The 16,009-nt window shown below is 41.8% G+C and overlaps 1 protein-coding gene across 1 annotated transcript in view; it reads right to left on the reverse strand.

The window, feature by feature from the left end:
• LOC121553878 (voltage-dependent T-type calcium channel subunit alpha-1I-like) overlaps positions 1-16,009 on the reverse strand; it is a 174,478-nt gene that overhangs the window by 14,868 nt on the left and 143,601 nt on the right. The window contains exons 34-37 of the mRNA XM_045227043.1: positions 14,606-14,749; positions 14,152-14,314; positions 13,711-13,880; positions 4,071-4,223 (exon numbers count right to left, since the gene is read on the reverse strand). Of these exons, the coding sequence (XP_045082978.1) occupies positions 4,071-4,223; positions 13,711-13,880; positions 14,152-14,314; positions 14,606-14,749 (630 nt within the window). The remainder of the gene's footprint in view (positions 1-4,070; positions 4,224-13,710; positions 13,881-14,151; positions 14,315-14,605; positions 14,750-16,009) is intronic.

Consider the following 16,009-nt stretch of genomic DNA (forward strand, 5'->3'; position numbering starts at 1 on the left):
GTGCCCCGTGGGATGTTCAAAGTTTCTGATTTTTTTAAATAACCCAAACCTGATCTGTACTTCTCCACAACTTTGTCCCTGACCTGTTTGGAGAGCTCCTTGGTCTTCATGGTGCCGCTTGCTTGGTGGTACCCCTTGCTTAGTGGTGTTGCAGACTCTGGGGCCTTTCAGAACAGGTGTATATATATACTGAGATCATGTGAGAGATCATGTGACACTTAGATTGCACACAGGTGGACTTTATTTAACTAGTTATGTGACTTCTGAAGGTTATTGGTTGCACCAGATCTTATTTAGGGGCTTCATAGCAAAGGAGGTGAATACATATGCATGCACCACTTTTCCTTTATTATAATTTTTTTAAACAAGTTATTTTTTTTCATTTCACTTCACCAATTTGGACTATTTTGTGTATGTCCATTACATGAAATAAAAATAAAAATAAATTTAAATTACAGGTTGTAATGCAACAAAATAGGAAAAACACCAAGGGGGATGAATATTTGTGCAAGGCACTGTATATGCTTAATTTAGAGTTATTTATGCAACTTTAGTTGTGATCAAACGTTGGGCTATTTGTTTCGATTTTTAATACATTGTAAGGCCGTAATGCCCTCAACAACAAAGAAATCTATGCCTTTTGTGGCCGCTGTGCCCTTGGGCTGAATATAATGATTATAATTCCCTTCTCCCGGCTGCGTGCTCCGAAGCACCTCTCAGATAGCTCAATTCTTATTAGCCAATGCCCGTCACGTGATCAGGTCTTTCTCACAGGCTACAAGTGAAGACAGACACATTGGGGATGTAACTGCGCGCGTCCTTATCCAATTTCAAGGCACATATTGAAGATATTGGAAGAACTGTCCACATTTACTTTTCATCATATGACTAGGCCTAATGAACAGCAAAAGCACTAGCCTATCAACTTTTGCACTATGGGGGACAGTAGATTGATATAGGCTGCCTATGTCAATCTACTATCCCCTCTAATACAAAAATTGACCTATTCTATTCTGTGCGAGAAATATACAGTCAGGTCCATAAGTATTTGGACAGTGACACAATTTGCATCATTTTGGCTCTGTACGCCACCACAATGGTTTTGAAAGGAAACAATCAAGATGTGCTTTAAGTGTAGACTTTCATCTTTAATTTAAGGGTTTTGTCAATTATTGTATGAACCGTGTACGGGCTCAAAAGTAATTGGACAAACTAACATAATCATACATTTAATTGTGAGTTTTAATACTTGGTTGCAAATCCTTTGCAGTCAATGACTGCCTGAACTCTGGAACCCATACACATCGCCAGATGCTGGGTTTCTTCCCTGGTGTTGCTCTGCCTTTACTGCAGCTGTCTTCAGTTCCTGCTTGTTCTTGGGGCATTTTGCCTTCAGTTTTGCCTTCAGCAAGTGAAATGCATGCTCAATTGGATTCAGGTCAGGTGACTGACTTGGCCATTACAGAACATTCCACTTCTTTGCCTTAAAAAAGTATTGGGTTGCTTTCGCAGTATGCTTCGGGTCATTGTCCATCTGCACCGTGAAGCGTCGTCCAATGAGTTTTGAAGCATTTGGCTGAATCTGAGCAGATAATATAGCCCTAAACACTTCAGAATTCATCCTGCTGCTTTTGTCAGCGAACACATCATCAATAAATACAAGGGAACCAGTTCCATTGGCAGCCAAACATGCCCACGCCATAACACTACCTCCACCATGCTTCAGAGATGAGGTGGTATGCTTCGGATCATGAGCAGTTCCTACCCTTCTCCATACTCTTCTCTTCCCATCATTCTTGTACAAGTTGATCTTTGTCTCATCTGTCCATAGGATGTTGTTCTAGAACTGTACAGGCTTTTTTAGATGTTTTTTGGCTAACTCTAATCTGGTCTTCCTGTTTTTGAGGCTTACCAATGGTTTACATCTTGTGGTAAACCCTCTGTATTTACTCTGGTGAAGTCTTCTCTTGATTGTTGACTTTGACACAGATACGGCTACCTCCTGGAGGGTGTTCTTGATCTGGCCAATTGTTGTGAAGGGGTTTTTCTTCACCAGGGAAATAATTATTCTGTCATCCATCACAGTTGTTTTTCGTGTTCTTCGAGGCCTTTTGGTGTTCCTGAGCTCACCAGTGCGTTCTTTCTTTTTAAGAATGTACCAAATAGTTGATTTGGCCACACGTAATGTTTTTGCTATCTCTCTGATTAGTTTGTTTAGATTTTTCAGCCTAATGATGGCTTGCTTCACTGGCAGTGACAGCTCTTTGGACTCCATATTGAGGGTTAACAGCAACAGATTCCAAATGCAAACACCACACTTGAAATCAACTCTAGACCTTTTATCTGCTTACTTGTAAATAAACTAATGAGGGAATAACACACACCTGGCCATGGAACAGCTGAGCAGACAATTGCCCAATTACTTTTGGTCCCTTAAAAAGTGCTGTAATTCCTACACACCGATTTGGAATGTAACATCCTCAAATTGAAGCTGAAAGTCTGCACTTTCAGCTCATATTCGTTATTTAATGTAAACTCCAATATGCTGTGGTAGACAGCTAAAATAATAATAACATTGGTCAATGTCCAAATATTTATGGACCTGACTGTATATTCCAAACATAGTCATGGACAGTTGTGGGATGCGATTGATCCCAAATTAATACAACCACTAGCATCAAAATAACTTTTTCAAGCAATGAGCCTGACGCAACAGATCAGAGCATTTAGTTTAAAATGTTGATAAACTATTAGGGTATTTATTCACATTATAAGCGCAGCAATGCGCACATGGCAGTAGGCTATAAGTGTGAATGTTCCAAAATGCAATCAATTAGTGGGAAAAAACCATTATCAAAAGTGACCGCAAATGCAATTATGCATGTGTTGCGATTATGCATTTAATGCTTTTATTATAATGTTGCATTTTTATGGTGAACATGATCTTCCCCAAACGTTAAAATCACGTGCTGTATGCCAGTTAGACTCTACACCTGTTGTAAAGCAGATTAATGTGCTCCATTTTAAGAAGTTATTTGGCCACTTTAGTTGTGATACAAACCTTGTCAGAACATATAGGCCCATGGGCTAGGCTACATGAGGTGTGGGACTCTGTGTGTGTGTCTGTGTCTGTGTCTGTGTCTGTGTGTGTGAGAGTGTGTGTGTGTGTGTGTCTGTGTGTGTGTGAGAGAGAGAGAGAGAGAGAGAGAGAGAGAGAGAGAGAGAGAGAGAGAGAGAGAGAGAGAGAGAGAGAGAGAGAGAGAGAGAGAGAAGAGAGAGAGAGAGAGGGGTGTGTGTGTGTGTGTGTGTGTGTGTGTGTGTGTGTGTGTGTGTGTGTGTGTGTGTGTGTGTGTGCGTGCGCGTCCATGCGTGTTATCCGTATTTGAAAGCCAACTCAACATAGTCCTGAATTTAATTATTTTGTTGAGAAAATAGCAACAAGGTTAGAGGGAGGTTGACTGTGATTGGCCAACAACAGATATGTAGATGAGATGTTCTCATACTGAACCAACATAAGTGGATTCTCGAGGGATTTGTAAAGCCTTGTCATTAGCAACCATGCAGATTATATTAACATAAAGAGATGAATTCCAACACACACACATGTACACACACAAAGTGTATCACACACACACAAACACACACACACTAAACGTTTGTATTTAAGTGTGTGAATATCATCATTCAGAAGAACAGTAATGTAAGGCATGGAGGGTAACCACTTTTCTCAGTCTGTTTGATTGACAGCTGCTACTATAGCTGCTTTTCTCAGTCTGTTTGATTGACAGCTACTACTATAGCTGCCTTTGAGTTATACAGCAGGATGACTGACATGTGATGTTAATCCCGCTCACTGGGACCCAGAGAAGGCTCGTTTACCACATAACTAGCATAGAGGGATTCCCATATCGATGTATAGGAAGACGTGTGTGTGTGTGATATGTGTATGTGTGTGTGTGTGTGTATGTGTGTGTGTATGCGTGTGTGTTTGTATGCGTGCGTGCATGTTTGTGTACATCTGTGTGTGTTCGTGCAGTCATATTTTTGTGTGTATGTGTGTGCATGTGTACCTCTTGCAGGTTTCCCTTGTAGTCCTTCCAGACAGGAGGAGAGGTAGAGGAGTAGTGATGAAAGACAGATCCAGAGAGGTTGTCAATCATCAGCATCTCTCCTTCAAATGAGTCCTTTATCAGCAGAGACACACTGTCCAGCCACTGACTCTCCTGGAGACACACAGATGGTATATACATGAAACACTGTCCACTGACTTACCTGGAGACACACAGAGGATATATACATTAAACACTGTCCACTGACTCTCCTGGAGACACTCATATTATATATACATTAAACACTGTCCACTGACTCTCCTGGAGACACACAGATGGTATATACATTAAACACTGTCCACTGACTCTCCTGGAGACACTCAGATTATATATACATTAAACACATTACAGAACAACTCATACATTTACCTACAATACAGTGGCCTTGTGGTTAAAGCGTGCACCCTGAGATTAGAAGGTTGGAAGTTTGATCCCCGGCTGAGGCATACTGCTTGGCACTCAGCATTAAGGAAATAGATTGGGGGTAAGGCCCTGAGATACATAGACTAGCGTCCTATCCAGGGGGTGTACTTGTACATCAAACAGGAGATAGGCTCCTGTTGCTATGGGCCGTTCCTCACACACGCCAAGGCTACATACTTTACTCAATATACCTATTACAGTTTACTTCTGATGGCTTGGGACTTTTGTGAATGCCAGTAAGAAATATGAAGATCCAAACTAGCATTCTTACATCTGAAGCAAATAAGAATACATTAACATTTTGGCTAGGTTTACCAGACCAAACTCTGCCCTTGATAAAGAATGGTTTGGTGGTTTGACAGGAGCAGCCTGCGATAATCATTCCTGCAGTGTGTTTTAGGTTCTCAGTGTGATGGTGATTCACATCATCAAGCCTGACGACAGAAGATCATCACTCCAGACACCGTCCAGCACTCTGTAAGAACACACACTGTGTGAACACACCTTGTTGATCTCCGTGTGTGTATGTGTGTGTGTGTGTGTGTGTGTGTGTGTGTGTGTTTGTGTGTGTGTGTTTGTGTGAGAGACGTCTAACCCCGGGGCCTGTCCCTGTCAGTGTGTTTGATTTCCTGTCTGTCTGGATCAAACTCAACATCTTGGCACTCCACTTCCTGTAGTCAGCCCTCCTACAGAGATGCTCATTCTAGGGCTGACCGTTTCTATGGTATTACAAGACTTACTCGCTTTCTCTCTCTCCTCCTCCCTTCTCTCTCTTTCACACTCTCTCCCAAGCCGTCTTACTTGTGTAAAATGTATCTCCCTCTCTCCCCACATCTTTCTTTATGCTTCCTTCTTTTCATAACCCATATTGAAGATGATTTATTCTGTTCCATTGTTTAATTAAACATTATCTGGTACACGTCCTGTTATTTCTAACTCTCATAGGTAGAGCCACGCACACGCACGCACGCACACACACACACACACCCTTCCCCATATAGACTCCATGACACAAGGCAGGGGAGATCCAAGACAAATGCTACCTTATTTAACATTAATCACATGTTCCTAATAAAATTATGTTTTTGTGTTTTAAGAACTATTGAGCATCGAGAACATCCATTCAACAAGATATTCCAGTGAATGGATATTCTACAGGATCACTGTGCTGCATCGAGGGATTATCTTTCTAATTAAAATAGCAAGTCTTTCAAGTATAGGTTGGAGTTTCAATTAGATATTGAAGAGCTGGTGTTTGTGTGTATGTGTCTGCTATCTTTCTCTGTGTGTGGGCACTGCCAAGGTCCAACTACTGACTGGCAGTCTGCCCTCCTCACCTCACCTCACACTCTCTACCCTCAGAGAGATGGGAGGGAGAGCGTGCACACACACAGACAGACAGACAGACAGACACACACACACACACACACACACACACACAGACCGATACACACATAAAGGTTACAGGCGGGCATGCAACTCAGCAGGGGCTCAACGATTGGCTAGCTCGGAGGTCCTGGGTGGGTAAGTGTTGGCGCTGACCTCATTTGATTGGCTGCCCTCCCAGCTGGCCTCCCATCCACCACTGCACCATAGCCAATCACACCCCACTGTGACCCCCTATTGGTTGGCTCAATAGTCCAACTGTCTCAAACTGCTGCTTCAAACAATAAAATGTACTCTGGGGCCTGGGAAGTCTTCTCTTACTCAAACACACACACAGAGAGAGAGAGCGAGAGACAGAGACAGAGGGAGAGAGAGAGAGAGAAAGCGCGAGAGAGAGAGAGAGAGAGAGAGAGAGAGAGAGAGAGAGAGAGAGAGAAAGCAAGAGGGGTACAGAGAGAGAGCGATATCTCAGAGAGAGATAGGAAAGAGAGCTACAGGGAAAGGTACTGAGAAATAGAGAGATATTGGACAGAGATCCAGGAAAATGGAGAGATTCTCTCCCTTCTTTTTCCTCCTCCTCCAGTTTAAAAATACCAGTGGGCTGAGAGACAATAATCTAAGGTACAATGAGACAGTATATCACCACCCACTGTCACTTTAACTCCTAACTAGGCATTATCTCTCTCTCGCTCTCTCTCTCTCTCCCTCTCTCAAATTCAAGCTGCTTTATTGGCATTAAAAACATTGCGTCAATATTGCCAAAGCAACAATGTATACAATATACATTGTAATAAAATAATAAAGAATAATAAATAATAATATAAAATGGAAGTAAATAATAATAATAATGTAAAAAAATAACAACAATAAAATGGTAACAGTAAATAGTAGAAATATAATAAATAGAAAAGGCTAAACATGGAAAATGAAACTATAACTAACTAACTGTCATCCTCACATTACATCAGTACTACAACTACCGTCATCATTACTACTACTACTAAATAATAAATAAATAAATAATATGCCATTTAGCAGACACTTTTATCCAAAGCGACTTACAGTCATGCGTGCATACATTTTTGTGTATGGGTGGTCCCGGGGATCGAACCCACTACCTTGGCGTTACAAGCGCCGTGCTCTACCAGCTGAGCTACAGAGGACCACACTACCACCACCATCATTAAACTACTATCATTACCATCACCCCTACTACCCGTACCACTACAATTTAGAATAATAATCACAACAATAACAATAATAATAATAATAATAATAATAATAATAATAATAACAATAATAATAATAAGTAAGTTACTGCTTACTATGCAGATGTTATTATTCAGTGTCCCTCAGGCTCCTTCGCCCATGACTATTTTTTGTTTTTCCTCTGGGTTTAATATGTTAAAATTTGGAATAAATGTAGTAATTTCTGTGAATAATGAATCTCTTGGTGAGGAATATTTATCACATTAAAGGAGAAAGTGCATCTCTGTTTCTACCTCCCCTGTTGTGCAGTGACCACATACACGCTCCTCTTTGGGTAGCCATGTCTTTTTATGTCTGCCGGTTTCTACTGCCAATTGGTGGTCACTCAGCCTGTACTTGGTAAGAATCTGTCTCTGCTTCGTATCTCTGACAGAGTAGATATAATCAGCCAATTCATATTCTCTGTTCAGAGCCCGATAGCAATTTAGTCTGCTTTGGGATTTTGTTTCGTTTTTCCAATGTTGTAAGTAAGAGTCCTTTGATTGGTTCATGATTTTTTTTTTTTGAATTCTTTCTTTTGAAGCAGTGCTGGTGACAGCTTGGTTGGTTGGGTCCAACACCAGCTGACTGAGAGGGCTCATTTCTGGGATCAGCTCTTGGGTTTGAAGTGCTTTAAATTGGAGACTTGAATTTGGACTTGAATTTAGTATTTATTTTCCGACGGAATTCTGCATGTAGGGCTTCAATTGGATGTTTGTCCCACATTTTAAAGTTTAGGGCCAAATAGCATTCTAGCATTCTGTTTAGGGCCCCTTCTCTGTTTTTTTGTTAATGCCTTCCAATGTGTCAAGTAATTATATTTTTGTTTTCTCATGATTTGGCTGGGTTGCTGTCTTGGGGCGCTGGGGGGTCTGTTTGTGTTTGTAAACAGAGCCCCAGGACCCACTTGCTTAGTGGACTCTTCTCCAGGTTCATCTCTCTGTAGGTGATGGCTTTGTTATGGAAGGTTTTGGAATCGCTTCCTTTTAGGTGGTTGTAGAATTTAACAACTCTTTTCTGGATTTTGATAATTAGCGGGTATGCCAAATTGAGTCAAAAGCTTTTTTGAAGTCAAAGCATGAGAAGATTTTGCCTTTGTTTTGGTTTGTTTGTCAATTCGTGTGTGCAGGGTGAATACGTGGTCTGCCGTAGGGTAACTTAGTAAAAAGTCAATTTGATATTTGCTCAGTACACTGTTTTCACTGAGGAAATGTACAAGTATGATGTTAATGATAATGCAGAGGATTTTCCCAAGGTTGCTGTTGACGCATATCCCACGATAGTTCTTGGGGTCAAATTTGTCTCCACTTTTGTGGATTGGGGTTATCAGTCCTTGGTTCCAAATATTGGGGAAGATATACTAAGGCAGCCTATTGGCAATTAGGTGTTGTGAGATCTTGTTCCGTGTGAGGTTTGTTGTGTGTACCTTAGGACGTCACGTATCGTTGGTTTATTGTTTTGTCGTTGTGTTTATTCATTTAATAAACATGTATGCCTATCACGCTGCGCCTTGGTCTGACCCGTCTATGAACAAACGTGACAGTGGTCTGTATATTTTATCATTTCATGTAAGATACCATCAACACCACAGGCCTATTTGGGTTGGAGGGTTTGTATTTTGTCCTGTAGTTCATTCAATATAATTGGAGAATCCAGTGGGTTCTGGTAGTCTTTAATAGCTCATTCTAAGATTTGTAATTGATCATGTATATGTTTTTGCTGTTTGTTCTTTGTTATAGAGCCAAAATGATTGGATAAGTGGTTTATCCACACATCTCCGTTTTGGATGGATAACTCTTCGTTTTGTTGTTTGATTCTAAGGATTCTTCAATTACATTGAGTTGATTTCTGACGTGCTGTTCCTTCTTTTTCCGTAGTGTATTTCTGATTACCAGGACGTGTACTCTGAGCATGCGCTGACCAACTGGCAAGTGTCCTCACTGACATTTTCAACCTGTCCCTGACTGAGTCTGTAATACCAACATGTTTCAAGCAGACCACCATAGTCCCTGTGCCCAAGAACACTAAGTTAACCTGCCTAAATTACTCACATCAACGCCATTATCCCAGAAACCTTAGACGCACTCCAATTTGCATATCACCCCAACAGATCCACAGATTATGCAATCTCTATTGCACTCCAACACTGCCCTTTCCCACCTGGACAAAAGGAACACCTACATGAGAATGCTATTCATTGACTACAGCTCAGCGTTCAAAACACCATAGTGCCCTCAAAGCTCATCACTAAGTTAAGGACCCTGGGACTAAACACCTCCCTCTGCAACTGGATCCTGGACTTCCTGACGGGCCGCCCCCAGGTGGTAAGGGTAGGTAACAACACATCTGCCACGATGATCCTCAACACGAGGGCTCCTCAAGGGTGTGTGCTCAGTCACCTCCTGTACTCTCTGTTCACCCATGGCCAGGCATGACTCCAACGCCATCATTAAGTTTGCCGACGACACAACAGTGGTAGGCCTGATCACCAACAACGATGAGACAGCCTATTGGGAGGAGGTCAGAGACCTGGCCATGTGGTGCCAGGATAACAACCTCTCCCTCAACGTGATCAAGACAAAGGAGATGATTGTGGACTACAGGAAAAAGAAGAGGACTGAGCACGCCCCCATTCCCATCGACGGGGCTGTAGCGGAGCGCGTTGAGAGCTTCAAGTTCCTTGGTGTCCACATCACCAACAAACTATCATGGTCCAAACACACCAAGACAGTCGTGAAGAGGGCACGACAAAGCCTATTCCCCCTCAGGAGACTGAAAAGATTTGGCATGGGTCAGATCCTCAAAAAGTTACACAGCTGCACCATCAAGAGCATCCTGACTGGTATGGCAACTGCTCGGCCTCCGACCGCAAGGCACTACAGAGGGTAGTGCGTACAGCCCGGTACATCACTGGGGCCAAGCTTCCTGCCATCCAGGACCTCTATACCAGGCGGTGTCAGAGGAAGGCCCTAAAAATTGTCAAAGACTCCAGCCACCCTAGTCATAGACTGTTCTCTCTGTTACCTCATGGCAAGCGGTACCGGAGCGCCAAGTTTAGGTCCAAAAGGCTTCTTAACAACTTCTACCCCCAAGCCATAAGACTCCTGAACAGCTAATCAAATGGCTATCCGGACTATTTGCATTGTCCCCCCCACACTCTTTTACGCTGCTGCTACTCTCTGTTTATTATCTATGCATAGTCACTTTAACTCTACCTACATGTACATATTACCTCAATTACCTCGACTAACCTGTGCCCCCGCACATTGACTCTGTACCGGTACCCCCTGTATATAGCCTCGCTACTGTTATTTTACTGCTGCTCTTCAATTATTTGTTATTTTTTTTATGATCTTTTTTTACTTAACACTTTTATTTCTTAAAACTGCATTGTTGGTGAAGGGCCTGTAAGTAAGCATTTCACTGTAAGGTCTAGACCTGTTGTATTCGGCGCATGTGGCAAATAACATTGGATTTTGTTATTTTTTCCTTCTCACCATCTCGCATCTTCCAAATGCAATCATTTTCTCTTGCCCACCTCTTTTCCACCTTCATTGATTCATTTGGTGTTCTCTCTCTCTCCATCCCTCCCTCCCCCCCTCTCCCTCTCTCTCTCCCTCTCCCTCCCTCCCTCCCTCCCTCAACTCCTCTCTCTTCAGGCTTAGTAAATTACATTTTGCTCAGGCAGGCTTTAGTTCTATAAATAAGCATGTGTGTTCTTGTCTCTAGGTGCTTTAATTACATCGCTAACACTGATATCAAGACTAGATTGGACTTGCTGATGGTCCTGTGTTTGAAATGTACCTGCAATCACAGAGAGAGAGAGAGAGAGAGACTGGCTGCATCGTTATGTTTAGACAGAGGAAAGAGGAGGAGAGGGGGAGGGGTGATGTGTGTGTATGTGTACAGTGGGGGAAAAAAGTATTTAGTCAGCCACCAATTGTGCAAGTTCTCCCACTTAAAAAGATGAGAGAGGCCTGTAATTTTCATCATAGGTACACGTCAACTATGACAGACAAATTGAGAATTTTTTTCTCCAGAAAATCACATTGTAGCATTTTTAATGAATTTATTTGCAAATGATGGTGGAAAATAAGTATTTGGTCACCTACAAACAAGCAAGATTTCTGGCTCTCACGGACCTGTAACTTCTTCTTTAAGAGGCTCCTCTGTCCTCCACTCGTTACCTGTATTAATGGCACCTGTTTGAACTTGTTATCAGTATAAAAGACACCTGTCCACAACCTCAAACAGTCACACTCCAAACTCCACTATGGCCAAGACCAAAGAGCTGTCAAAGGACACCAGAAACAAAATTGTAGACCTGCACCAGGCTGGGAAGACTGAATCTGCAATAGGTAAGCAGCTTGGTTTGAAGAAATCAACTGTGAGAGCAATTATTAGGAAATGGAAGACATACAAGACCACTGATAATCTCCCTCGATCTGGGGCTCCACGCAAGATCTCACCCCGTGGGGTCAAAATGATCACAAGAACGGTGAGCAAAAATCCCAGAACCACACGGGGGGACCTAGTGAATGACCTGCAGAGAGCTGGGACCAAAGTAACAAAGCCTACCATCAGTAACACACTACGCCACCAGGGACTCAAATCCTGCAGTGGAAGACGTGTCCCCCTGCTTAAGCCAGTACATGTCCAGGCCCGTCTGAAGTTTGCTAGAGTGCATTTGGATGATCCAGAAGAGGATTGGGAGAATGTCATATGGTCAGATGAAACCAAAATAGAACTTTTTGGTAAAAACTCAACTCGTCGTGTTTGGAGGACAAAGAATGCTGAGTTGCATCCAAAGAACACCATACCTACTGTGAAGCATGGGGGGTGGAAACATCATGCTTTGGGGCTGTTTTTCTGCAAAGGGACCAGGACGACTGATCCGTGTAAAGGAAAGAATGAATGGGGCCATGTATCGTGAGATTTTGAGTGAAAACCTCCTTCCATCAGCAAGGGCATTGAAGATGAAACGTGGCTGGGTCTTTCAGCATGACAATGATCCCAAACACACCGCCCGGGCAACGAAGGAGTGGCTTCGTAAGAAGCATTTCAAGGTCCTGGAGTGGCCTAGCCAGTCTCCAGATCTCAACCTCATAGAAAATCTTTGGAGGGAGTTGAAAGTCCGTGTTGCCCAGCGACAGCCCCAAAACATCACTGCTCTAGAGGAGATCTGCATGGAGGAATGGGCCAAAATAACAGCAACAGTGTGTGAGAACCTTGTGAAGACTTACAGAAAACGTTTGACCTGTGTCATTGCCAACAAAGGGTATATAACAAAGTATTTGAGAAACTTTTGTTATTGACCAAATACTTATTTTCCACCATCATTTGCAAATAAATTCATTAAAAATCCTACAATGTGATTTTCTGGAATTTATTTTCTCATTTTGTCTGTCATAGTTGACGTGTACCTATGATGAAAATTACAGGCCTCTCTCATCTTTTTAAGTGGGAGAACTTGCACAATTGGTGGCTGACTAAATACTTTTTTCCCCCACTGTATGTGTATATGAAAGGTTGTGTTTGGAGTGCACTATTATTGGCAGTGTGTTGAGGTACAGGTGTGTGCTTGTGTATACTGTATGCAACTAGTAAGCAGACTCAGATGGAACATATCTATAGATGTACACTTCTGTAGTTGTAGATAGAGTAAAGTAGAGTAGAGTAGAGTAGAGTAGAGTAGAGTAGAGTATAGTAGAGTAGAGTAGAGTAGAGTAGAGTAGAGTAGAGTAGAGTAAAGTAAAGTATAGTATAGTATAGTATAGTATAGTAGATTATATTAGATTACAGTAAAGTAGAGTAGACTAGATTAAAATACAGTAGAGTAAATTAGAGCAGATTAGATTACAGTAAAGTAGAGCAGATTAGAGTAGAGTGTAGTAGAGTAAAACCTAATAAAATAGCAGTGGTGTAAAGTACTTAAGTTAAAATACTTGAAAGGGTATCTGTACTTTACTTTACTATTTATATTTTTGACAACTTTTACTTTTACTTCACTACATTCCTAAAGACAATAGTGTACTTTGTACTCCATAAATGTTCCCTGACAACCAAAAGTACTCATTACATTTTGAATGCTTAGCAGGACAGGAAAATGGTCCAATAAATTTTTTTTGCAAGAGAACACGTGGTCATCCTTACTACAGCTGGTCTGGCGGACTCACTAAACACAAATGCATATTTCGTAAACAATGTCTGAGTGTTGGAGTGTGCCCCTGGCTATCCATAAATTAAAAAACAAGAAAATGGTGCCGTCTGGTTTGCTTAATATAAGGAATTTTAAATGATTTATATTTTTACTTTTACTTTTGATACTTAAGTATATTTTAGCAATTACATTTACTTTTGATACTTAAGTATATTTAAAACCAAATACTTGTAGACTTTTACTCAAGTATTATTTTACTGGCTGACTTTCACTTTTAATTGAGTAACTTTCTATTAACGTATCTATACTTTTACTCAAGCATAAAAATTGGGCATTTTTTCCACCACTGTAAAATGGAATAGAACAGAATCCCAGTATACTAACCTGTGCACAAACCTGTGCAGGTGAGTACAGTTTCCGTCTGTGATGTCGTCTGTGTCCCTCATGTCTTTCTCCTCCTCTTTGGGGAGTGGTCACTCCACTGTGATCCCCTACGGCCCCTGTCATCACCCCCACCCCTTGACCCTGCCTGGTCCCTCCTTCCAACCCTCCACCTGAAGACCACAATGGAAATAAATAGTAAACAATGTTTGTGTTATCATTCATGATTTGAAATGCATTGTATCCACATGATTGGTTGAGTTGTGTTTTAAAATTGTCAAATTGTTTAATTTAATTTGTTACATTTATTTGACGGAGATAATGCACATCAATCAACATTGATGTAAATATAGCAGATTTAGCCAGCTATCTAGTAGTCCCTGGGCAGGTAGATTAAATCAATAAATCATATTAATACTAATTTTACAAATCGAATCAAATCACCCCTACATCCAGGAGCTCCAGAGGCCCCAGCCACGACTAGCCCAGTGCCCAGCACCCCCATGCAGCAGGTGGGTAGTTGGAGTTGTCCCTGGGCTAGCTCCAGCTCAATCTCTGCATCCATCTCAGCATCCTCCTGGGCCTCTTTGTTTGAGTCGTCAAGGTGCTTCAAGGAAAACAGTTAATATGACTTTAGTTATCCAACTGTGACATTGTAATTAGCTCTTATGTTCTGCTGTCAACCCCTCATACCCAGAGCCATAGAGAGTTTGGCCAACTTCTACACCGGACGCCATCTTAGCGTCTTTGAGCATTATATGAACCCTTTCAGTAATATTTGGAATCTTGTTCTACGTTTAGACATTCAGTTCCATGGCATTGCACAGTGGTGTGTGTGTGTCAGTGTGTGTGTGTTTTATGAGGACGGACTGGTCTGCGCTGTGTGTGTGTCCCATACCTTCATGAGCACGGCCACCACCACATTGATGAGTACGAACTGGGCGGTGAGGACGAAGGAGACAAAGTACATGGGAGAGATGAACTGGAGTCCAGCGTGGCACGGGTAGTCACTGGGACCTGGGGGGCACTCACGCAGAGTGTCCTGGAGGAGAGACAGAAAAAAGGAAAAAAAGAAACAGATAGAAAGAAAGAAAGAAAGAAATCGAAGTTATGAAGTATTATCAGCTCCCTGTGAATAAGTACTTAATTAGCTAGTCGGCTCTGTCGGTTAGAGATCTGTGAATAAGTACTTCATTATCTAGTCGTCTCTGTCGGTTAGAGATCTGTGAATAAATACTTCATTAGCTAGTCGTCTCTGTCGGTTAGAGATCTGTGAATAAGTACTTCATTAGCTAGTCGTCTCTGTCGGTTAGAGATCTGTGAATAAGTACTTCATTAGCTAATCGTCTCTGTCGGTTAGAGATCTGTGAATAAGTACTTCATTAGCTAATCGTCTCTGTCGGCTAGAGATCTGTGAATAAGTACTTCATTTGCTAGTCGTCTCTGTCGGTTAGAGATCTGTGAATAAGTACTTCATTATCTAGTCGTCTCTGTCGGTTAGAGATCTGTGAATAAGTACTTCATTAGCTAGTCGTCTCTGTCGGTTAGAGATCTGTGAATAAGTATAATATAATAATAATATGCCATTTAGCAGACGCTTTTGTCCAAAGCGACTTACAGTCATGTGTGCATAAATTTTACGTATGGGTGGTCCCGGGTATCGAACCCACTACCCTGGCGTTACAAGTGCCATGCTCTACCAATTGAGCTACAGAGTACTTAATTAGCTAGTCGTCTCTGTCGGCTAGAGATCTGTGAATAAGTACTTCATTATCTAGTCGTCTCTGTCGGTTAGAGATCTGTGAATAAGTACTTCATTATCTAGTCGTCTCTGTCGGTTAGAGATCTGTGAATAAGTACTTCATTAGCTAGTCGTCTCTGTCGGTTAGAGATCTGTGAATAAGTACTTCATTAGCTAGTTGTCTCTGTCGGTTAGAGATCTGTGAATAAGTACTTCATTAGCTAGTCGTCTCTGTCGGTTAGAGATCTGTGAATAAGTATTTCATTAGCTAGTCGTCTCTGTCGGTTAGAGATCTGTGCCATTTCAGTCACCTCTATGCTACTATGGAACAACAGAATCTGTTAAACTAAAGGACTACATGCATCATTCACAGGTTCTGATTGGAAGCAATGGACTTTGTATGATCCCTTCCCCCTGATAGCCATATGTTGTGAAAGTCTCTCTCTCTCTCGCTCTCTCTCGCTCTCTCGCTCTCTCTCGCTTCTGTGCCTGCATTTCCCATGATTCTCTAGTGTTTAAAGTCATAAATGGCCTACACTTACCATTTTTAATTATTTGTAC

This window comes from Coregonus clupeaformis, chromosome 18, assembly GCF_020615455.1.
Source record: "Coregonus clupeaformis isolate EN_2021a chromosome 18, ASM2061545v1, whole genome shotgun sequence".
NCBI classification, from domain to species: Eukaryota; Metazoa; Chordata; class Actinopteri; order Salmoniformes; family Salmonidae; genus Coregonus; species Coregonus clupeaformis.